At 41.6% G+C, this 26,551-nt stretch overlaps 1 protein-coding gene across 10 annotated transcripts in view; it reads right to left on the bottom strand.

The window, feature by feature from the left end:
• PAM (peptidylglycine alpha-amidating monooxygenase) overlaps positions 1 to 26,551 on the bottom strand; it is a 275,158-nt gene that overhangs the window by 129,088 nt on the left and 119,519 nt on the right. For all 10 annotated transcript variants that reach the window (XM_069752269.1, XM_069752296.1, XM_069752313.1 and 7 more), the window contains exon 7: positions 22,700 to 22,783. In XM_069752269.1, coding sequence (XP_069608370.1) covers positions 22,700 to 22,783 — 84 coding nt within the window. The remainder of the gene's footprint in view (positions 1 to 22,699; positions 22,784 to 26,551) is intronic.

Here is a 26,551-nt window from a genome sequence, read left to right as displayed (position 1 = left end):
ACATGACAGAACGGGCGCAGGATGACAGCAGCACATGACAGAATGGGCGCAGGATGGCAGCAGCACATGACAGAACGGGCGCAGGATGGGAGCAGCATATGACAGAACGGGCGCAGGATGGCAGCAGCACATGACAGAACGGGCGCAGGATGGCAGCAGCACATGACAGAACGGGCGCAGGATGGCAGCAGCACATGACAGAATGGGCGCAGGATGGCAGCAGCACATGACAGAACGGGCGCAGGATGGCAGCAGCACATGACAGAACGGGCGCAGGATGGCAGCAGCAAATGACAGAACGGGGACGCAGGATGGGAGCAGCAAATGACAGGATGGGAGCAGCAAATGACAGAATGGAGGCGCAGGATGGGAGCAGCACATGACAGAACGGGGGCGCAGGATGGGAGCAGCACATGACAGGATGGGGGCGCAGGATGGAGCAGCACATACCAGGATGGAGACCATATACCAATATAAATGCTCGCCACCCGGGCGTAGAACGGGTTCAATAGCTAGTATATATATATATATATATATATATATATATATATATATATATATATATATATATATATATATATATATATATATATATATATAGATGATGCAGACAGTGAACCTATCTAGCAATTGCTAGAATAGGATAATTCTGCATTATAATTTTCAGTTATTTACCTAAGAAAATACCGAATACAACATAGAAAGCATAAATCAATATAAAATTGTTCAAAAAAACACATTATAAATGTAGGCTGGGGATAATTAGTGTACCCCGCCTGAGTAAAGTAAATATATAGTGGAGTATTCCCATAACATAAATGAAACAGAGACATGAAAAAGTGGAGTAATCAATTACCACTAAACAAAGGAACAAATTATAATCACCTTTTTATTGTAGAAATAATTAAAAAATAATTCAACACCAAAATAAGGATATAAATCAGATCTAACAAGGAGAAACATAATGGGTGGGGAAAAAGCATCAGACCCTAAACCAGTACATATGGGTACAGACATTGACAACCACCTTTACAGCAAATTCCTCAAATTGAGTACGAGAGAATAGAAAAGATGGTGTCATGAAGTAGCAGAGTTAGTAAAGTTAAAAAAGTTAAAGTGACAGTGCTTACAGAAGTGGCATATAGCTACTAGATATGAAGTGCTTACCCATAGCTGGGAGAGACTGATTGCGCCAACCAGGAACTGCCCAGGCATAAAAATCAGGTTAGCCACTCTTCATTGATTTTTTCCCATGCATTGTATATCTATTTTTAGTACTCTGAGTACACAAGTATGTAACGTTGTTAAATTCATGTTGATCTTTTACAAATTTGCTGAACCCGGCGAAAGTGATCAATTTGCGATTTGCTTTATGCGACTTGACTAAAATGACCACCACTATATTACTTATTGCAGAAGAATCACATGGCAGTTGGCACGACTGAATGGTTGTCAGTCATCACTTAGCATGGTATACAACTGCCAATCAGTAGAGATTATTGCATCTGGTCAAAAACGCAGCAGCCATAAATACTGTGATGATACAGCTCACAGCTGAGCCACAGAGATAGTGGGAGAAAGCTATAAGAAACTGTTCAGATCGCGTGTGACATCATGACTGTTAAGATGATTAGTGTGTGAGGAAAAGAAAGTAGTGTAATATATGGTATGTCTTTACAGAGTCATTGGAGCTTTGGAGTTCTTTCAATTCATGGTAAATCGATTGAACACAAATCTAATCTTTGGGGAGAATTTGGCTCCATTGGCAAATTCAAATTCCAACTGGTCTGTAGATCTGATTGGTTCATTATTATTTTTATACACCAGTCCATTAAAGTATTATTCCCTATACCCAGAATTCAAAGGATAGGTAATAACTTGTTACTGGGTAGGGATCAAAACGACTGGCCCTCCACCGTTATAAGGACAGGCTCTGAATGCCTGGTTCGGGATGTAGAGTGAAGAGCAGTCTCCAACACTGCCGGAGCTTGACAAAGCTCAGCAGAAGAATCCGGGTGAGAGGGAGCAGTTCTCGGTGAGTAACTCGGTATTTCTTAGGCAGCACACACGCGGTATTTACTGTCCCGTTGCGTTGGGTACCTTAAGCAGCGGAATCCAACGGGCAAAGTGCAGTTCTCCGGTCACAGGTAGCAGGATACTATAGCGCGGACCTGCACTGTCATGGTGCTCAGAGGACGGAGCACCAAACTTCCCCTGCTGCGCGTGGTGTGCTCCCGCCAAGTCTGTCTGCCTTTTCGCATGCTCTGCCCTTTTTTAGCCTAGCTATGCCCCCTGCTGTCAGTATAAGGTCCTCCGAACCCCGACGCGCGTTTCACGGTTGCTTCTTTAAACCCCCAGGAAGAAGCAACCGCGAAAAGCGCGTCGGGGCCCGGAGGATCAGCCTGTCACTTGACAGTGAATTGCTTGGTGGACACTTATCTAGGTAATATGTGGATTAACAGGTGCTTTGCTGCTCTTGTGTGCGTGGGTATGTGAAGGGACATTACAACTGCAGGGGCGATGTGTTTTTCTATTGATGGCAGAACTGTGCCCCTAGTATTTGTTTGGGAGTTGTGGATATGTTTTTGAAGTCTCCTACATTTGTCATACCAGTAACACAGATAGATATATTTGCAAATATTGGACTATTTTTTTGATTGATAATATGCAATATTTTGTCTGACTGTATATGTACCCTAATATCACTTAAAGACCTTCTGATACAGTGGAGAAATTATATAGTAATTTTGTGTCTCCCTATATTATGCTGGCCTCTGTTTGCTTGGTCTGAGGCACCAATCTGTTTTATTTTATCTTGCAGTATATATTTGTTGAATAAATTTACTATTTTAATATTGTGGTTCAGCAACACTTCTTGATCCTAATATGGCTAATTCCAAAAGGATCTATATGTTCTATATGTGCTATGGAGTGATGCCTATCCTCGTGTAGGATTTATGGGCATGGGTAGTGTGCTTATCTTATATATAATTGTCTAAGGGTCACTTCCGTCTGTCTGTCCTTCTGTCACGGTTATTCATTCGCTGATTGGTCTCGCCAGCTGCATGTCATGGCTGCCGAGACCAGTCAGCGACGGGCACAGTCCGGAAGAAAATGGCTGCTCCTTACTCCCCGCAATCAGTGCCTGTCGCCCGCATACACCCCTCCGGTCACCGCTAACACAGGGTTAATGCCGGCGGTAACGGACCGTGTTATGCCATGGGTAACGCACTCCTTTACCGCCGCTATTAACCCTGTGTGTCCCCAACTTTTTACTATTGACGCTGCCTATGCGGCATCAATAGTAAAAAATATAATGTTAAAAATTTAAAAAGAAAAAAAACCTGCTATACTCACCCTCCATTGCAGCTCGCGCCGGCCGCCATCTTCCGTTGCAGGTTCCGGTGAAAGAAGGACCTGCCATGACTTCACGGTCATGTGACCGCGACGGCATCACAGGCCCTGCGCGCCTGCGCGACAAGGACCTGCCATGACCGCGACATCATCACAGGCCCTGCGCTACAAAGACCTGCCATGACGTCACGGTCATGTGACCGTGACGTCATCACAGGTCCTGCGCTAATACCAGCCCTGGGACCGGAACCTGCCGTGGACTACAAGGGCTCCCTCGGAAAGGTGAGTATATGTTTATTTTTTATTTTTTCACCTGTGACAAACCTGGCTGGGCAATATACTACGTGACTGGACAATATACTACGTGGCTCTGTGCTGTATACTACTTCGCTGTGCAATATACTAAGTGACTGGCCAATATACTACGTGGCTCTCTGCTGTATACTACGTCACTGGGCAATATACTACGTGGCTCTGGTGTATACTACGTGACTGGGCAATATACTACGTAACTGGGCAATATACTACGTGGCTGGGCAATATACTACGTGGCTGGGCAATATACTACATCACTGGGCAATATGCTACGTGGCTCTGTGCTGTATACTACGTCACTGGCCAATATACTACTTGGGCTGGGCAATAGACTACATGACTGGGCAATATACTATGTGGCTGGGCAATATACTACGTGGCTGCGCAATATACTACGTCACTAGGCAATATACTACGTAACTGGGCAATATACTACGTGGCTGGGCAATATACTACGTCACTGGGCAATATACTACGTGGCTGGCCAATATATTACGTCACTGGGCAATATACTATGTGGCTGGGCAATATACTACGTGGCTGGGCAATATACTACGTGGCTGGGCAATATACTACGTGGGCTGTGCAATATACTACGTGGGCTGTGCAATATACTACGTGGACATGTATATTCTAGAATACCCGATGCGTTAGAATCGGGCCACCATCTAGTTTTCAATAATTAGCATTACATACAGGAATCTGTCATAAAATTACCGTATATACTCGAGTATAAGCCGAGATTTCAGCCAGGGGTCGGCAGGGGAGGGGAGTCTAATAATACTCACCTGCTGCCGGCGCGGTCCCTGCAGGTCCCTGGCTCTCCTGGTGCCGGCAGCTTCATCCTGTAGTGAGTGGTCACATGGTACCGCTCATTACAGTAATGAATATGGACCCGACTCCACACCCATAGGGGTGGAGCCGCATATTCATTACTGTAATGAGTGGTAGCGGTGACAGCTCAGTATGAGAAGAGGTGAATATTGAAAGTGCCGGGGGCCTGAGCGACGAGAGGTGAGAATGTGATTTTTTTTTTTTTTTATCGCAGCAAGATCATATGGGGCAAATATCTCTATGGAGCATCTATGGGGCCATAATTATCGTTTGTGCAGCACTATATGGGGCAAATATCTTTATGGAGCATCTTATGAGGCCATAATTGACGTTTGTGCAGCACTATATGGGGCAAATGTGTCTGTATGGAACATCTTATGGGGCCATAATCAACGATTGTGCAGCGTATGGGGCAACTATCTCTATGGAGCATCTTATGGGGCCATAATCAACATTTGTGCAGCATTATATGGGGCAAATGTGTCTATGGAGCATCTTATGGGGCCATTATTGACCTTTATGTCGGATTATAGGGGGCATATTTTAATATGGAGCATCTTATGGGGCCCATCATAAACATTATGGAGCATTATATGGGGTGTATTTAGTATTTTAGTATAGATCATCTTATGGGGCCCATCATGAACTGGATGGAGCCTGATATGGGGCTCCTGATTCAATATGGATATTCAAAAACACTTAGCCTACTGATGTCTCAATTAATTTTACTGTTATTGGTATCTATTTTTAATTTTGAAATTTACCAGTAGCTGCTGCATTTCCCACCCTAGGCTAACACTCGAGTCATTACGTTTTCCCAGTTTTTTGTGGCAAAATTAGGGGTCTCGGCTTATCCTCGAGTCTATACGGTAAGCAATCCTCACACTCCATTCATGTTTAGCATAAATGTGTCATTTATTTTATGCATTGCAAATGCTGCAGTTCACTTGAATTTGGTGATTTTAGTTTTTGCTCCTCTGCCATCTGGAGATATTGCCACTATTCTCAGTGTACAAATGTAGTATTATTTTTTCAAACTGGGCGTGGTTTTCAGAAAGAGTCCCATTGAGAAGAGATAAGGACCACACCCACTTTACTAAAAAAAATAACAAAACAAACTAGAGAGCAGAGGTCCATATCTAAGGAACAGAGAGGTGGAGGAACAAAATAAAAACTGCTCCAGGTTCAGGAGAACAGCAACATTTGCATAAAAAAATGACATGTTGTATATCTGGCAAGTGACAGGTTCTATTCTGCAAATTATATCGTAGATAAAATTTCTCTTTAATGTTCAATTTTAGAGATGGGCGAACACTTGTATGTTCGGGTCCTGCGGGTTCAGCCGAACAGTTACAAAAGGTATGGGTTAAGGAACCAGAACAGTAACCAACCCGAACCCCATTCACTTGAAAGGGGGCCCCACACATCCAGTGTTTGCCACGCTGGCATGTTCATGACAGCGCGGCAAACACCGCTTCTGATTGGCAGTAAAATCATCACCGCCGGTCAGGCAGCCACGGTTCCCACTCTGTCCATCGCCCATCTCTATACAATTTATTTCCTCTATACTAAATTTGAAAAAGTGGATTAAAATGTAATTTCAGATTACAACACAGCGAATGGCATCAATATATACAATATATATGACCCTCTGCAAAAGTAGAAAGGTCTAATATTGCAGTATGAAATATATATACCCTGGTATTAGAAATTGGACATTACCTACAGTTAGGTCCATATATATTTGGACAGAGACAACATTTTTCTAATTTTGGTTATAGACATTACCACAATGAATTTTAAACAAAACAATTCAGATGCAGTTGAAGTTCAGACTTTCAGCTTTCATTTGAGGGTATCCACATAAAAATTGGATGAAGGGTTTAGGAGTTTCAGCTCCTTAACATGTGCCACCCAGTTTTTAAAGGGACCAAAAGTAATTGGACAGATTCAATAATTTTAAATAAAATGTTCATTTTTAGTACTTGGTTGAAAACCCTTTGTTGGCAATGACTGCCTGAAGCCTTGAACTCATGGAAATCACCAGACGCTGTGTTTCCTCCTTTTTGATGCTCTGCCAGGCCTTCACTGCGTTGGTTTTAGTTGCTGTTTGTTTGTGGGCCTTTCTGTCTGAAGTTTATTCTTTAACAAGTGAAATGCATGCTCAATTGGGTTGAGATCAGGTGACTGACTTGGCCATTCAAGAATATTCCACTTCTTTGCTTTAATAAACTCCTGGGCTGCTTTGGCTTTATGTTTGGGTCATTGTCCATCTGTAGTATGAAACGACGAACAATCAGTTTGGCTGCATTTGGCTGGATCTGAGCACACAGTATGGCTCTGAATACCTCAGAATTCATTCGGCTGCTTCTGTCCTGTGTCACATCATCAATAAACACTAGTGGCCCAGTGCCACTGGCAGCCATGCATGCCCAAGCCATCACACTGCCTCCGCCGTGTTTTACAGATGGTGTGGTATGCTTTGGATCATGAGCTGTACCACGCCTTTGCCATACTTTTCTCTTTCCATCATTCTGGTAGAGGGTGATCTTGGTTTCATCTGTCCAAAGAATGTCTGCCAGAACTGTGCTGGCTTTTTTAGATGATTTTTAGCAAAGTCCAGTCTAGCCTTTTTATCCTTGATGCTTATGAGTGGATTGCACCGTGCAGTGAACCCTCTGTATTTACTTTCATGCAGTCTTCTCTTTATGGTAGATTTGGATATTGATACGCCGACCTCCTGGAGAATGTTGATCACTTGGTTGGCTGTTGTGAAGGGGTTTCTCTTCACCATGGAGATTATTCTGCGATCATCCACCTTTGTTGTCTTCCGTGGGCGCCAAGATCTTTTTGCATTGATGAGTTCACCAGTGCTTTCTTTCTTTCTCAGGATGTAACAAACTGTAGATTTTGCCACTTCTAATATTGTAGCAATTTCTCGGATGGGTTTTTTCTGTTTTCGCAGCTTAAGGATGGCTTGTTTCACCGCATCTTTACTTCACAAATCTCTCACAGTATATACTATAAATGCTTAGGGTAGCTTGAAACTCAACTCACAGAAAAATACCCAAAAGAAAATTCAGAAATAACCATAAAAAATAGCTTTTATTTAATATATTAAAAACATACATGTGCACTTGCCAAGCACCATCACCAATAAATAAGCGTACTATAGGAAAGGCCGGAATAGTGCCAAGCCCTACGTTCACTATGTGTTCCCTACCTGCCTGCGGAGGTTGGCACCCTATTTTCCTGCGCCTTGGTGCCCCCGCTCCACGCCGGCTATCCCTACTAATCCCTATAACACCCTAATAGGTTAGGGGGAGAGACATATCACACATACAATGATAAATGTAAATAGCTTGAAGGGACAAAAATATGTCAGTATGGCTAACTAGCTATATCTAGGGTTCTAGACTCGCTTGGTAATCTGTGTCCCTTTACTCACATATATACCATTTTTAGCCAGCGTAAATATTGTAACGGCAGGTAGGAACTCAAAATTTTTAGCCAGCGTAAATATTGTCACGGCAGATAGGAACTAAAAATCTAGGGCTAAACACACATATACTTTTGGTCTGTTACAGCGTGTAATTTGCACTGGGGAAATGTATGTGTTGTAGTGTCAGACATACACCATGCCACCTTCTGATATCTCATTACCACACTGTAGCATTAGATAACCAATACGTGCCTAGACAGCCATAGTGTACCGCATTCATTAGTGGCATCATTAATATTTTAAATCCAGATGCAGACCAAAAATTCAAATCTCATAATACCGTTATGCAGAAAATTCCTTTAAACTCTCTTTATACAGAGTATCCCTTTAAACTCAACGCGTTTCTCCCCTTTTAATTCTAAGAGGTTCATCAGGAGTATATTCTGATAGTAAAGGGTTACTTAGCTCATATCCAAATTCAGTATGTCAGATGTAGATGGCTGCACCACCGGGCCGATACCCTATCCTTGTAGCGCTTACAGACAAGTGCTAAATGCTGTGCATTATATGGGCCCTAAATCATCACTGCACTCATCTCACCTGGGTGTTTGGGACGCCATATTCCTTTCCAGCGTTACTAAGTCCACACACCTATGACGTCATCTAATAGCGACGCACCCGCGTCAAACCAATGCGCTGTCGCCAAAACGGGCCGATTGTACTGCGCAGGCGCCGTCTTTTTCTCAGCTGCGCATGCGCAACAGCGTTCCATTTACTTACGACGTTATTACTGTGACGCTTACAGAAAAGGGACACACCCGCGTCATACCAATGCGCTACCGCCAACACGGGCAGATTGTACTGCGCAGGCGCCGTCTTTTTATCAGCTGCGCAGGCACAACAGCGTTATGTTTACTTACGGAGTTATTACTGTGACGCTTACAGAATAGGGACGCTCAAGCGTAATCAAAATGCGCCACCGCTCAGAAGAGGCCGATGAAATTACGCAAGCGCCGGCCTCTTCTTAGTAGCGCATGCGCCCCAACGAACCAGACATGGATCCATTAATCTATATCAAAGATATCAAACGCACCCATGTCCTTCAACATAGCGCTAATGCGCAATAATACTACAACGCTCCTGCGCAATAATACAATGCGTCACGTACGTCGGATAGACCATAGTTCCGCCTATATCCATTTTTTACAGGCCGTCCCTTATAGCCAAATGCTATATGCATCTACACATCTACACCCTGCTGCAGTGATGCTGGTGCTCAGATCCTATAATGGTATACATGAAATCACGAAGTCATTAGTATCCTATATTCACAGGCAACACTTTATCCAACTAATTTTCAAAAGGTAACAATAACTACAAGAATAAATTAGGCGTTTTTCATTATTTCTTAAGCCAAGCATGAATATGCTGTATATATTAAAGGTTCGCCTAACAGCAATCTGTAAATTTATTTTCATTGATAAAATAAACCACTAACCCTTCACCGATATTTCTGAGACCCATTTCTATATAATGCACTTTCTCATATATATATAACCATCACGATATGATAGGTGTCAACAAAATCCTTTGTCCACAATATGGACCAATAGTTATTATATCTGACCCATTAGGGTCGATACGACAGGTTTTCCCTAACCACTTATCTCTCAACCTTTATGCATAGAGAGTCATAGATAACAGCCAAAGTTCATTTGTTCGTTTAGTCCTGCCGGAGATACCGTGTCCAATCTATGGATCCACTTGAGTTCTTTTTGTAAGATTCTACGATCCCAATCACCTCCTCGAATAGAGGGGGTGACCACCTCAACGGCACAGAACGAAAAAGATTTTAAATCCCCCTGATGTACAGACCGTACATGTCGAGAGATTGGGGTATCCCTCGCATGTTTAATATCCCCCACATGATCACCTATTCTCCTACGGAATTCCCTTCTCGTTTTTCCGACATAATTAACTGGGCAAGTGCAACTGAAGAGATAGATAACTCCGCTAGTTTTGCAATTTGCAAAATGTCTAGTTTCAAAAATCCGTCCCGTACTGGCACTTGAAAAATGATTGCCTGTAGCCACATAGCCACAAAAAGAGCACCCGCCACAGCGAAAAGTACCTAATTGTCTCCTTTCAAGCCATGTACCCGTAGTTAGGGGGGGAGTGAAGGTGCTATGCACTAGTTGGTCCTTTAGGGATCTCCCTCTTCTATAAGTAATCATGGGTGTCTCAGACAGGTACTCCTTAATGTCCGTGTCTGCACGTAGTATACCCCAATATCTACTGATTATCTTCCTAACCTCCTGAGAGCAGTCATCAAAACTCCCAATGAGCCTCACCAGGGCCTCTGAATCGTCCCTGTCCCTTGACCGTAGTAGATTAGATCTAGGGATCTTCTCTATCTGTTTGAATGTATTCTGGAGAATGTTTTTTGGGTATCCTTTCATCAGGAATCTATCCCTTAGTTCCCGTGACTCAGCATAGAAGGAAGAATCCGAGGAACAATTTCTCCTCACCCTCATGTATTGTCCTTTTGGAATTCCTTTTTTAAGGCCATAGGGGTGATGACTGCTCCAGTTCAATAGATTATTAGTCGAAGTGGGCTTCCTATATATCGTGGTTGCAAGATGACCCTCATTATCCTTACTTATTGTAATGTCCAAAAAGTTGATTTTGTCTTTATCAATTTCAGATGTAAATGTAAGACCTATGTCATTTATATTGAGATCCCGAACGAAAGCATGGAAAGAGGCAACATCCCCCGTCCACAGAATTAGGACGTCATCTATGAAGCGCCCCCAGAATAATATCTGGGAGCCCCATAGTGCCAGCTTTTCTTCCCCGAACACAACCGTATCCTCCCACCAGCCCAGGAGCAAATTTGCATATGTGGGGGCACATGGGCTCCCCATAGCAGTGCCCCTGAGCTGGTGGTAGAACCTCCCCTCAAACAAAAAATAATTGTGAGTCAAGATGAAAAGTAGGAGGCGGTTAATAAATCGATTGTGTTCGTTAAATTGGATCCCTCTAGATCTTAAAAAGAAATCAACAGCTTTTAGACCAGCCTCATGTGGGATACTGCTGTACAGGGCTTCGACATCTATTGATGCCAGCAAGGTGTTCTCTCCCACAGAAATCCCCTCAATTTTTTGCAACAGGTCAGATGTGTCTCGTATATAAGACGGTAAGGCTGTCACGAAGTCTCTCAAAACCTTGTCAATATATGTCCCACAATTCTGTGTGATGGAATCATTTCCCGAAACAATTGGCCGGCCCTTCAAAGGTACCAGGCCCTTATGCACCTTCGGAAGGGCGTAAAACACAGGTATTACAGGTGTCTTCTGCCTCATGAATCTCCTCTCACCATCAGAGATAAGCCCCCTTTCATGCGCCTCATCCAAAATGCAGCCCAGTTCGAGATTAAAGGCCACAGTGGGGTCATCTCGTAGCGGTCCATAGGTGGTTCCATCTCTCAGAATCCTGAGACACATCTCCCTATATTTCTCACGATCTAATATCACAAGGTTCCCACCTTTATCAGATGGTTTGAACACCAATTCTGCCTTTTCTGATAACGAATCCAAAGCCCTTCTTTCATCAGGAGTTAAGTTAGATGGACTCTTTCTTTTCTTCATGCTCAATTGTTTAAGATCAGTCGATACCAATTGCATAAATATATCAATACTGGTATTTGTGGATACAGGGGGCATTCTAATGCTATTTGGTTTCAAATCTGTAAATGGTCCAGCTCCCAACGGTCTAGAGCTCTCCTCCAACATGTTGGTAAGAATCCTTACATCTGAGAGCTCAGATAAATCAATACCCAAGTTGAGACATTCGGCTTGATCATGATTTTTAAAAAACTTTTTCCACTTCAATTTTCGGGCAAAAAGGTTCATATCCTTAATCTAATCAAACTCATTAAACTTATTAGTTGGTACAAACCCAAGGCCTCTTTCAAGAACTGCCACTTCAGTATCAGAAAGATGATAGGATGAGAGGTTTAATATCCTATTTTCCTTATTTCTATTTAAAGGGGAGCCCCCAACCGCTCCCTTAGATAATATGGCATTGTTCCTCTCTCTAAAAAAGAGGAGGAAGAGGAGGACAAGGAGGAGGATGGAGGTGGACCTGTTGGATTCCCTGCTGTAGCATTGTGACCGGAAAAAGTATGATAATTGTTTCCACCTCTTGCATATGTATATCTCTTCTTTCCTGATCTCCCCCATTTTTCCCTACGCGGTTTGAACGCTGGGTTAATGAAATTCCTACCTCCGCTCCTATTGTGATCCCCTCGCTCACTATCCGAAACTTCAGCCTCAGATGAAGAACAGCTTGAGACGTCCCCTGTTCGGGTTATGTCTCTCCCCCTAACCTATTAGGGTGTTATAGGGATTAGTAGGGATAGCCGGCGTGGAGCGGGGGCGCCAAGGCGCAGGAAAATAGGGTGCCAACCTCCGCAGGCAGGTAGGGAACACATAGTGAACGTAGGGCTTGGCACTATTCCGGCCTTTCCTATAGTACGCTTATTTATTGGTGATGGTGCTTGGCAAGTGCACATGTATGTTTTTAATATATTAAATAAAAGCTATTTTTTATGGTTATTTCTGAATTTTCTTTTGGGTATTTTTCTGTGAGTTATGTTTACTTCACAGCAAAACCTTCCAAATGCAAGCACCACACCTCAAATCAACTCCAGGCCTTTTATCTGCTTAATTGAGAATGACATAATGAAGGGATTGCCAACACCTGTCCATGAAATAGCCTTGGAGTCAGTTGTCCAATTACTTTTGGTCCCTTTAAAAACAGGGTGACACATGTTAAGGAGCTGAAACTCCTAAACACTTCATCCAATTTTAATGTGGATACCCTCAAATGAAAGCTGAAAGTCTGAACTTCAACTGCATCTGAATTGTTTTGTTTAAAATTCATTGTGATAATGTCTATAACCAAAATTAGAAAAATGTTGTCTCTGTCCAAATATATATGGACCTAACTGTAGGTAATGTCCAATTTCTAATACCAGGGTATATATATTTCATACTGCAATATTAGACCTTTCTACTTTTGCAGAGGGTAATTTCAAAGGTTGACATTTTTGCTTTCAGAAATCGTATTTCCACAGACATTAAAACAAAAATGAAACCTACTGTTCTCAATTAATGGAAAGGCTTTACGTTAGCCGCTTTCATATTGATCTCCAGTTCTTTGTGCGTGCGACATACATCAGCAAACCATTTCCAATTACAGAGTTCAAGTGGTCATTGACATACCTTAATATCAAGTTAACAATATTCTAGTAATTTTGGACTTTATCAAAAGGTCTTTTATACGTCACATTAAAAAGACATAACTATTACTTATAGGCAAGAAGGTTCTAATGCAGTAATTAGATGCAGCCGGCAAAATGTTGGAGTGAATAAAATATTATTTACTAAAAATCTAATAGCAAATTAATCATTTTTATGATGAAATTATATTATTTTACAATGATGAAGTCACCAGCTACATTTTGGTATGGAGAGAGATGACATTATGTAATTTTATGTGGATCACTCTGCGGCAATGATGTAGAGCTTGGTAGGTCATTACAATTTTTATAAGCACAAATTAAGGGCAGACATTAATATTTCAATAGAAGTGTAATATAGAACAAGATATTTGATGCTTATGCACCAATAATTACAATTTACACCATGCTGTTTTTCACTTCCCTGTAGCGTGTAGCGAAGAGATAATTTTCCAAGACAATCCATTGATATCCAACACTTAACCCGTTTACTTCCCCCATGGTGGTTTGCACACTAATGACCAGGCCAGTTTTTACAATTCAGACCAGTGCCACTTTATGTGGTTATAACTCTGGAACGCTTCAACAGATCTCACCGATTCTGAGAATGTTTTTCGTGACATATTGTACTTCATAATAGTGGTAAAATTTCTTTGATACAACTTGCGTTTATTTGTGAAAAAAATTGAAATTTGGAGAAAATTTGGAAAATTTTGCAATTTTCAAACTTTGAATTCTTATGCCTTTAAATCAGAGATATCTCACACAAAATAGTTAATAAATAACATTTCCCACATGTCTACTTTACATCAGTGCAATTTTTATTAAATAACTATTTTTTGTTAGGGAGTTATAACGGTTAAAAGTTTACCAGCGATTTCTCCTTTTTATAAACAAAATTTACAAAACGACCACGTGTCATTTGAAGTGACGCTGAGGGGTCTATATGAAAAAAAAAAGGGACACCATTTTAAAACCTGCACCCCTCAAGGTGCTCAAAACCACATTCAAGAAGTTTATTAACCCTTCAGGTGCATCACAAGAAATTTTGGAATGTGGGGGAAAAAATGAACATTCAACTTTTTTTTTCACAAGGGTAGCAGGAAAAATATACCTCAAAATTTGTTGGGCAATTTCTCCTGAGCATGCTGATACCCCATAAGTGGGGGAAAACAACTATTTGGGTGCATGGCAGAGCTCGAAAAGGAAGGAGAGCCATTTGACTTTTTTAATGCAAAATTTGATGGAACATTTAGCGGACGCCAAGTCGCTTTTGAAGAACCCCTAATGTGCCTAAACAGTGAAAATCCCACACAAGTGATAACATTTTAGAAACTAGATTCCTCAGGGAACTTATCTAGATGTGTGGTGAGCACAGTAAACCCTCAGGTGCTTCACAGAAGTTTATAAAACTGAGCCGAGAAAATTTTAAAAAAGCTAATTTTCCCCACAAAAATGTTTTTAGCCCCAAATTTTGCATTTTCATAAGGGTATCAGGAAAAATTGCACCATGGAATTTTTAGCGCAATTTCTTCTGAGTACGCTGATACCCCATGTGAGGGAGAAAACTACTGATTGGCTGAATGGCAGGGCTTGGAAGGGAAGGATCGTCATTTGACTTTTTGAATGAAAAATTTCCTGGCATCATTAGGGGATACCATGTCCTGTTTGAAGAGCCCCTGATGTGCCTAAACAGTGGAAAACCCCTAAGTCACCCGATTTTGTAAACTAGAACCCTTAACCCCTTCATGACCCAACCTATTTTGACCTGGCCGTTTTTTGCAATTCTGACCAGTGTCCCTTTATGAGGTAATAACTCAGGAACGCTTCAACGAATCCTAGCGATTCTGAGATTGTTTTTCGTGACATATTGGGCTTCATGTTAGTGGTAAATTTAGGTCGATAATTTTTGAGTTTATTTGTGAAAAATATGGAAATTTGGCTAAAATTTTGCAATTTTCAAATTTAGAATTTTTATTCTGTTAAACGAGAGAGTTACGTGACACAAAATAGTTAATAAATAACATAACCCACATGTCTACTTTACATCAGCACAACTTTGGAAACAAAATTTTTCTTTGCTAGGAAGTTATAAGGGTTAAAATTTGACCAGCGATATCTCATTTTTACAACGAAATTTACAAAACCATTTGTTTTAGGGACCACCTCACATTTGAAGTCAGTTTGAGGGGTCTATATGGCTGAAAATACCCAAAAGTGACACCATTCTAAAAACTGCACCCCTCAAGGTACTCAAAACCACATTCACAAAGTTTATTAACCCCTCAGGTGCTTCACAGCAGCAGAAGCAAAATGGAAGGAAAAAATGAACATTTAACTTTTTAGTCACAAAAATGATGTTTTAGCAACAATTTTTTTATTTTCCTAAAGGTATGAAGGGAAACTGGACCCCAAAAGTTATTGTACAATTTATCCTGAGTACGCAGATACCCCATATGTGGGGGGAACCACTGTTTGGACGCACGTCAGGGCTCGGAAGGGAAGGAGCGCCATTTGACTTTTTCAATGAAACATTGGCTCCAATCTTTAGCGGACACCATGTTGTGTTTGGAGAGCCCCTGTGTGCCTAAATATTGGAGCTCCCCACAAATGACCCCATTTTGGAAACTAGACCCCCCAGGGAGCTTATCTAGATGCATAGTGAGCACTTTGAACCCCCCAGGTGCTTCACAAATTGATCCACAAAAATGAAAAAGTACTTTTTTTTCACAAAAAAATTCTTTTAGCCTCAATTTTTTCATTTTCACATGGGCAACAGGATAAAATGGATCCTAAAATGTGTTGGGCAATTTTTCCTGAGTACACCGATACCACATATGTGGTCACAAACCACTATTTGTGCACACGGCAAGGCTCGGAAGGGAAGCAGCGCCATTTGACTTTTGAATGAAAAATTAGCTCCAATCGTTAGCGGACACCATGTCGCGTTTGCAGAGCCCCTGTGTGCCTAAACATTGGAGCTCCCCCACATGTGACCCCATTTTGGAAACTAGACCTCCCATGGAACTAATCTAGATGTGCGGTGACCACTTCAAACCCTCAAGTGCTTCACAGCAGTTTATAACGCAGAGCCGTGAAAATAAAAAATCATTTTTCTTTCCTCAAAAATTATTTTTTAGCCCGCAATTTTTTATTTTCACAAGAGTAACAGGAGAAATTGGACCCCAAAAGTTGTTGGCCAGTTTGTCCTGAGTACGCTGATACCCCATATGTGGGGGGGAACCACTGTTTGGGCGCACGTCGGGGCTCGGAAGGGAAGTAGTGACTTTTGAAATGCAGACTTTGATGGAATGGTCTGCGGGTGTCACGTTGCGTTTGCAGATCCCCTGATGTGCCTAAACAGTAGAAATCTCCCACAAGTGACCCCATTTTGGAAACTAGACCCCCCAAGGAACTTATCTAGTTATGTCGTTAGCACTTTGAACCCCCAAGTGCTTCACAGAAGTTTATAACGCAGAGCCGTGAAAATAAAAAATCATTTTTCTTTCCTCAAAAAAATATGTTTTAGCAAGCAATTATTTATTTTCACAAGGGTAATAGGAGAAATTGGTTCCCAATAGTTGTTGCCCAGTTTGTCCTGAGTACACAGATACCCCATATGTGGGGGTAAACCACTGTTTGGGCACACGTCAGGGCTCGGAAGGGAAGTAGTGACTTTTGAAATGCAGACTTTGATGGAATGGTCTGCGGGCGTCACGTTGCGTTTGCAGAGCCCCTGATGTGCCTAAACAGTAGAAATCCCCCACAAGTGACCCCGTTTTGGAAACTAGACCCCCCAGGAAACTTATCTAGATATGTGGTGAACACTTTGAACCCCCAAGTGCTTCACAGAAGTTTAAAACGCAGAGCCATGAAAATAAAAAATCATTTTTCTCTCCTCAAAAATGATGTTTTAGCAAGCAATTTTTTATTTTCACATGTGTAACAGGAGAAATTGGACCCCAATAATTGTTGCCCAGTTTGTCCTGAGTATGCTGGTACCTTATACGTGGGGGTAAACCACTGTTTGGGTGCACATCAGGGCTCGGAAGGGAGGGAGCACCATTTGACTTTTTGAATGCAAGATTTGCTGGAATTAATGGTGGCGCCATGTTGCGTTTGGAGACCCCTGATGTGCCTAAACAGTGGAAACCCCTCAATTCTAACTCCAACACTAACCCCAACACACCCCTAACCCGAATCCCAACTCTAGCCATAACCCTAATCACAACGCTAACCCCAACACACCCCTAACCCTAATCCCAACCCTAACCCTGATCGTAACCCTAATCCCAACCCTAACCCCAATATACCCCTAACCATAACCCTAACCACAGTCTAATTTCCAACCCTAGCCCTAATTCCAACCCTATCCCTAAGGCTAAGTGCCCACGTTGCGGATTCGTGTGAGATTTTTCCGCACCATTTTTGAAAAATCCGCAGGTAATAGGCACTGCGATTTACCTGCGGATTTACCGCGGATTTCCAGTGTTTTTTGTGCGGATTTCACTTGCGGATTCCTATTGAGGAACAGGTGTAAAACGCTGCGGAATCCACACAAAGAATTGACATGCTGCGGAAAATACAACACAGCGTTTCCGCGCGGTATTTTCCGCACCATGGGCAAAGCGGATTTGATTTTCCATAGGTTTACGTGGTACTGTAAACCTGATGGAAAACTGCTACGAATCCGCAGCCAAATCCGCACCATGTGCACATAGCCTAATTCTAACCCTAAATCTAGCCCTAACCCTAGTGGGGAAAAAATATACTGTATTTTCTGGCATATAAGACTACTTTTTAAGCCTTGAAAATATTCTCAAAAGTCGGGTATCGTCTTATACGCCAGGTGTCGTCTTATAGGGCAGGTGCGGAGTAATCTGCTGTCGCCGCATATTGTGGGGGGAGCGACCCCAATGACAAGGAGAGGGGGCACCTCACCGGGAAGGTGTAAGTGAAGCAGAGGCAGAGAAGGAGATAATAGGATACAAGGGTGAGCCAGATTAGTGAAAGAGGAGTGTTTTTCTAAGCACAGCACCGTTCTCTCTCTCTTGTTTGCATAACCCTGGCATCCCAGACGCTGACAGTTTGCTTCACTTACACCTTCCTGGTGAGGCGCTCCATCACCTCGTCATCGGGACCACTCCCCCCACTATATACTTTGACCGCAGATTGCTCCGCACCCACGCTATAAAACGACACCCGGCATATAAGACAACCCCCGACTTTTGAGAAGATTTTATATTTTAACTGGAAAAGTTGGGGGTCGTCTTATACGCCCAGTCGTCTTATACGCCGGAAAATACGGGTATATTTTCTTTACTTTATTTTTGTCCTTACCTATGGGGGTGATAAGGCGGGTGGGGGGTTATTTATTATTTTTTTATTTTGATCGCTGTGATAGAACCTATCACAGCGATCAAAATGTACTTGTAACGAATCTGCCGGCCGGCAGATTCGGCGGGCGCACTTCGCATGCGCCCGCCATTTTGCAAGATGGCGGCGCCCATGGAGCAGACGGACGGACACCGGGAGGGACACGGGAGGTCGGTAAGTATGATGGGAGGGATCGGACAGCGGGGGGGGGAGAAGATCAGACTGCGGGGGGAGCGGGGAGGAGGACGGAGGGGAGCAGAGGACAGCTAATGACCGGACGGAGGACAGAGGGGAGGAGATCGGTGGCGGAGGGGCAGATCGCGATATTCAGCCATGGCTGATGCTATTGCAGCATCGACCATGGCTGGATTGTAATATTTCACCAATTTTCATTGGTAGAATATTACTATCGCTCCCCCCCCCCCCCCCCCCCCCCGGGCTCAAGTACAACTCCCCCTGTCCCTGTCAGGTGAAATTAGAGTTAACCCTTTCACCCGGCCTGCAGGAGCGCGATCCGACCATGACGCATACGCTGCATCAAAGGTCGGGAAGGGGTTAAGGAATGTATTTAGATGTGTACTTTTATGCAATTCTAAAAAGATGGAGACCGCCGGATCATAAGTCCCATGACATCCACAGTGCCTCCATCTGCCTCATTATAGGGAATCTTCTGCCGGGGGATCTGTCTGAATCAGAGATTTACATGGAAGCCCCTATGTAAGCGCTCAGCGCAGGATAAATGTGCATTGAGCGTTACTGCGATCTTTGGGAGGCAGTATGAACAAAACAGCGGATGAAGAATTGTTTTTGTATTTTTTTATTACATTTTTAGTGCGGTTTAAATGATATGACAACTTTATTCTTTGGGTCGGTGCGATTACAGAGATACCCGATTTATATCTTTTTTTTAATGTTTTGCTGCTGTCACACACTAAAAGATGCTTTTATTGCAAAAACTACTTTTTGCATCACCACATTTTGAGAGCTATGAGTTTTCCATATTTAAGCCCACAGAGTCATGTCAGGGCTTATTTTTTTTGCAGGATGAGATGACGTTTTTATTGGTACGATTTTTAGACATGACAATTTTTGATCGCTTTCTATTCTGATTTTTAGGAGGCAGAATGAAAAAAAACAGCAATTCGTGAATTTGTTATCGTTTTTTTTAAATGTTCCACTTGCGGTAAAATTGATAATATAACTTTATTCTTCGGGTCAGTACGATCACAGCAATACCACAGTTTCATTTTTTTGTGTTTTGGCGTTTTGACACAATAAAAACTATTTGACAGAAAAAACAATTATTTTTGCATCGCTTTATTCTGAGAGCTTTAACTTTTTTATTTTTTTCCACTGATGGAGCTGTACAATGGCTTGTTTTTTTACAGGACAAGATAATGTTTTCAGCGGTACCATTTTTATTTATATTCGACTTTTTGTTTGGCGGTATGATGATAAAGCATTGTTTTTGGCCTTGTTTTTTTATTTATTTTTTTCGTTTTCACTAAAGGGGTTAACCAGTGAGACAGTTTCATAAGTCGGGTCATTCCGGATGCGGAGATATCAAATATGTGTACTTTTGTTTTGTTTTTGTTTTTCATAATAATATTCATTCATGGGTACAATATATTTAGATTTTTTTATTTATTTATTTTTTATTATTTTTACAATTTTTCTTAACTTCTTTTTTAATTTTTGTTTACTTTGTCCCACTATGGGACTTTCATTTTTTGCAGGCTGATCACTTGTATAGCATGGATGCTATGCAAACTGTTAGCGCTGCATAGACGCTGCTCTGAGCATGATCAAGCAACTTTCCTAACGCTGGGGACCCGGATACATTGTCATGATGACATCGGGTCACCATGGCAACGATCGGTACCCCACATGACATCGCGGGGTCTCAGATCCAAGGGCAAATGGGTTGTCATCCCTCCGCCTGCTCCCGGAATGCAATTGCAGCATTAGGGGGTTAACGTTCCGGCAGCGGTGCATGACTGCTCCTGGCACTTCGTGCCGGGTGTCAGAATCAGCTGACACATGGCAGCGATCGTGTGCGCACAGCCCATGTGCACGCAAAATCACCAGGACGTATCCATACATCCAAGGTCAATAAGACCCACGTGGATACGTCCAAGGTGGGAAAGGGGTTAAAAAGGACCGGTTACCAAGACAGTGGACACTTTTGCTCCTATTTTACTCGAAGTGTTCCCCTGAGTATTCATATTGTGGGATTTTATTTTGTAAATCAGCCATGCAGTTCCAGAGATCTAGGCCTTTTTATTTAACGCTATGGGGAACCTGTCACATGAAAAATGCTATTAACCTGCAGATATGGGGTTTATCTGCAGGTTAACAGCGTTACTATCCTGCCCATGAACTTTATTCTCCCTGGCAGGGTTTGGGTCTCAGTCACGGGGCGGCACGGATTAAATCACCACTCTGAGTATGCAGAGCAGCAGCTGTAACTGCGCCACCTATAGGTGGTTGGCAGATGCCAACAAAATTGGTAGCACTAACAGACTTTAATTTAATGTGCATGAGGACCTTAAAAGCCAGAATGGAGAAAATGCAAGAAGTATTTGAATAAGTTCCATGTAAAAATACGTTTTTCATATAGCAGTGATTTCGGCTGATCGCCAAGACTGCTTAATGGGAATGTCTTAAAAGATGACCTATTGCTTGAATCACTTTTTGTGTTTTATGTTTTTTTTTTTTTTTTAAAAGGGTATTTTTTTATATTACAATCCATACACATTAGGCTAACTTTGGCAGAAGCAATGTCTACAGAGACCACAAGACTGTCTCCATAGAAATGTTGGGGAACAGAAGGAGCTGGCATGTCCAATTTCAGACTGCAATCCTTTTTGTTCTCTAACAGATAAGTCACCACCAGAAATCTTTGTCGATTGCACTCTCATATAGAACAGAGGAGCGCACAGCACATCAGCCCTCCTTTGTATAGAGATCGAAGGAGAGAAAGCTGCTGGCTGAAAGATTGGCCAAACTATCTACAGTGTATGATGGCTTTAGACTCATAATTGCTCCTTCATGAAGAGTTTCCTTATGTCACAAGTGTCACGTTCCCCTGGAAGATCTTAAATTAGACAGGCAAGTTGGGTAATAAATTGCAAGTCTTCTTTAGAAATGGTGTGATTTATGTATTTTATTAAATGGATTTAGCTTCCTCTGGTGCTAAAGAGGTTAACAACTCTTTCTATGCTGGTCAGAAACATGCTGCTGCTTCTTATCTGGTCATTACCTCTTCCTATAAAAACTGGCCAGACCTTCTTGTCCTTGCGGGTGGAAGATTCATCTTCCTGTGCTGTGTACTAAAGTTAAGTGGTTGGATAAGAGTTGTTGTAGTAGTTTTATGTGGTTTGCTGTAGTACTTGTGTGTTTATCCCCTGGTCCCTGTTCCCATTTAGTTTATTTCTCCCTGTCCCTATCCTCCTCCCTATTGTTGGTCAGTGCTTTTGTATGATAGAGGTTTTCTGTTATCCCTGTTTTGCCTTTGTGTCTGTTTACCTTACATTTCTGTCCCATGCCTCAAGGTTGGAGACTTGGGCCTCTCGACATTAAAAAGTACACTGGGACAAGGATAATTAGGGTCCCAGTTCCAGGGACAGTTTGAGGCCCCCTTCCTTAAGGAAGACTGTCACAAAGTGACACCGTATGATCAGAGGCAGGATTACAATGACAGGTAACATCTCAATACAAAGATGATAACACATCGTAATAGGTGATGTCACGGCGCCTGCTCCCTTTACAATGACAAAGGGTCAGAGTCTGTTCATTGCTGTTCTCATACATATACATTTCCTGAAACAACAGAAAGTCTAAAAAGCCTCAGTGGCAAGCGAGAAAGTTGCAAGATAGCCTTTTATTTTTTTATAAATAATTATGATGTTGAAAAAAAACATTGACAAAAGTATTTGAAAAACTCATTGAGAGGAAAAACCTGATGTCATCAATTTGTCATTTTCTGATGAAAGATTCTCTTTAAGATCTAAGACATAATTGTGCAGTTAGGCAACCACTTTATGATTTTAGAATAACAACTTTGCCATACTCACCTTGGAATGCTTTGGCATCACCATAATGAACTTGAAGAACAAAATACTTAATGGCTGAATTTCCTCCAACTTTGAATCCAACATCTAAATCAAGAACATACAAATATGTAAGTTATAGAGTTTACAATAGGTAAAATATAAAAGGCAAACTGCCAACACCAGAAGAAAGTGTCATCCTTCATATTAGCACTTCTATGTCATTATCACATCTTTATTCACAATGACAAATATTTCTATTAATTATGCAAAGTGTGTCTATGACATTTTATCCAAACACATCTTAAAAATCTCATTGGTCAATAAATCAATCCTAAAATTATGCCAGAGATTGACGGAGACTGGATCTGGCACAGATCAGTGCTACAATTCAGATTATTTTTACATTTCTATTTTTTATAATAAAGAACGATGCAATTGAAGCATGCCATATTAATGAATTCTGTGAGAATTCTGCAAAATGCAATTACTCTGTTCACACAGACTATATTTCATATGATGGCTATAAAGCTACAAATGGAGCATTGCTGCTGTAAGGGATCATCAAATGTTTACACAGTTTTCCAAAAAAAGTGTTTTTCTATTTACGGTAATTATTTTTTAAATAATTACCATAAATAAATCTCTGTACCCAGAATTAGCTGGCAATAGAGACATAAAAAGAAAAAAAAAGAAAAAAAATATTTTTTGCATTTTTTTTAATATATATTATTATTGCTTATTTGCAAAAGGAAGCATGCTCTATGTATTGCACTTTAAGGTGGTTTTCTATAGACTATTATGTGCCTGATAAAAAAAAATTATCGTATTTATTTCTTACATAAATCTTAAACATCCTAAAAAAAAAGTAAAAAAAAAAATCAAGCACATGCGCATCTGTTCTATTAGTTGCAGCAGCTATGGGTTATAATTTGGGATTGTCTTTGTGTTTGGAGAATACCAAAGGAACAAACTTCAAAAAAGGTAAAAGATTTTCCCAGCTACTCAGCAAACAGTAAGGCCACTTTCACACGGCTGCTTTCTCAATACGTTTCATCCTTACAGCTTTGCCAGGAACATGAATGGATTTCATTATAGGAAAGGTCCTGAATATTTTTGTCCCTTCCACACACATTTTGGTGATGACAGATACATTTCTTCCATTCGTATCAAATCTGTAACTTCTCTGTGTACATTTTACCTAATTGAAAGAGTAGTAAGGTTGCAGTGTTTCTATTAGAGCAAATGGGTCAAATATGTGTGAGGTAGACTAGGAAAATCTTCTGTAATGCAAATCAGGCATCAACTAAGGGACGTAAAGGTTCTAAGAAGTATAGAAATAGCTTGAGATGTGCCAACAAATGGGCCTCACTTTATAATTCCAGGACAAAGTCAAAAACAAGATTACAGCAATGTATCCTATGTGCCATAGACTTAACTTTTCCAATATACATTTTTTATAAACTTTTCACACAAATGTCATACTGAAAACCTATAGTAGACTAAAGGTACCATCACATTTAGCGACGCTCCAGCGATATAGACAACGATCCGACCTAAACTAGATCGCTGGAGCGTCGCTGTTTAGGTCGCTGTAGAGATGTCAAACACAGCAACTCTAGAACGATGCAGGAGCGATCCAGTGACGTACTTATCGTTCTCGCTGGTTGTTAGCTCTGTGAAAAAACATTGCAGGCATCATTGCTTTTGCTGTCAAACATGACGAATCACGCCGACCTGATGACCAAATAAAGTTCTAGACTTCTAGCTACGACCAGCGATGTCACAGCAGGATCCTGATCGCTGCTGAATGTCAAACACAACGAGATCGCTATCCAGGACGCTGCAACGTCACGGATCGCTGTCGTTCTCGTTGGAAAGTTGCTCAGTGTGAAGGTACCTTTAGATAGCATGGATACCTTGGAGTAAATACGGTAGTTTTTTTTGTCCCTTCCTCAATGGCACCCTACACTTCTAGATTTGCTTTGACCTAATATTTAATGCTCATGCTCAGCTCTCTTCAAGTATAGTATATTAGAAATTAGCTTCAATTTCAACATTAAAATGCAATCAGTAGATGTCTCCAAGATACCCCGGAATTGTACCTCAATCCCTGCACCACCTCTACACTTCCATGCTTATTTGGGGCAACACTCCACCAAACCACCAGAAGATCCAATAGATGTATCCAAAAATGTTATCTCAATCAGCTTTTCTACGTTTCTGCGGCTTACAGCCCTTGTCAAGACAGCATTAAAAAGAAGAAAAAAAAAGAAAAACAAACAAAAATACATTTTTTTTTATCTCTGATGTAACAAAGGTCATTTCTTGCCAATATGTTGATGAAAAAAGACCTTATTTGAGGTCAAATTTTGGTGCCTTGGATACTTCTATTGGATCTTCTGGCAATTTGGTGGAAGTTGCCCCAAGTTAACACATATATGATTATAGGAATGGAGTAGGGAGTCGAGTTACTAAATATGAAAGTGAATTAAGGTCATTTAAGATTACAGAAAACCCCTGAAAAATGCCATGAATGCCTATTTTTGCAGTTTTCCATTTGAAGGACTCAAATAGTGAAAAACAGTTAACGACAAAGCTTCGCCTTATAAGCATTGCACACAGTACATCTTCATGAATACACAATTCTCACTAGACAAGATTTTTTTTTCTAAATAAACCAGGTTCTGTAGAAATGTTAATACCAGCTGATCCAGTTAAGAGGGAACGCACAGAGGAGATTAAATCCACAGTTTCATTCAACTGAGAATTCAATGTATTCAGTGTTGTGAAATCTCTGCTTTGCAGTTCAACTGGTCATTTCTTCACGCTGTGCTTTGGGAGCCTGCGTTTTCACTCCTCCCACCCAGATAGTGCAAATCATAGATCAGCAAAGAATTTAGCAGTCTATCTGTCATGGTTCCACCTCTCAGTGTGTCTGAGATGCAGTTACTGACAGCTCGGCTGTACAATCCATTACAGGGGTATGCTGAAGCTGTCAGTACTTTGATTGACAGCTTGGCCATTCAATCTGGTTCAGGGGCGTGATGAGCTGTCAGTGTATTGATTGACAGCTCGGCCATCCAATCTGTGACTGGGAGGTGTCGGCTGTCTCCAAGTGTTCACTATCCTGGGTGATTGCCATGCTACTTAATTGAGCTGCTTCTCCCATATGTACATTCATCTAAGTAGGTTTGTGCTCCCTGTGCCTCGAGTTCTGGATGCTTGATCATTTGCTGCCTGACCTTGGACTTCGTTCTGACCATCCGCCTGTTTAACCCATTCAGCTCTAATCCGTTATCCTCCCAGCACTCTGACCTCGGAACGTTACCTGACTACGCTTTTGTCTCTTCCTTCTATTTATGACGTACTCCCCTGGCTTCTGACCTTGGACTCCTTGACCATTCTGACTCACGGATGGGCCGTGAGAAGTGACTAGCTTCACACTCTCATTCTCAATCCAGCTGTGACACTACAGCGTCCGGGAAGAAGAGGTAGAAGCAAACACCCTCAAGACTCTGAAAAAGCACCCATATGGACTGCTGAGCAGAGATTTCACGTAGCACACTCCAGGAAAAGCAAATCTGAAAACAGGAAACAGTGAAAACAGCAGCGGATTCAGAGCTTAGGGATTTTTAAAATATATTAAGGGGTTGTCCAGTCTTCTGATGAGAGCATACAGTCATTTTCACTGCTGTGGAAACAGAGTTGGTGACCATTTTTGTGGAATCGGTATAAAATGGACAAACTCCGACTCTTAAAATATTTAATAAATTGGGTACATTAGCATAATGCAGGATGTGCTGTAAATTTTATCATAAGAATTTGGGAAAGTTATGAAATGTCCTATACAAGTTTGTTCTGTTCCTAATCTAA

Source organism: Ranitomeya imitator, chromosome 1 (genome assembly GCF_032444005.1).
Source record: "Ranitomeya imitator isolate aRanImi1 chromosome 1, aRanImi1.pri, whole genome shotgun sequence".
NCBI classification, from domain to species: Eukaryota; Metazoa; Chordata; class Amphibia; order Anura; family Dendrobatidae; genus Ranitomeya; species Ranitomeya imitator.
This window is presented reverse-complemented; position numbering and strand designations above follow the sequence as displayed.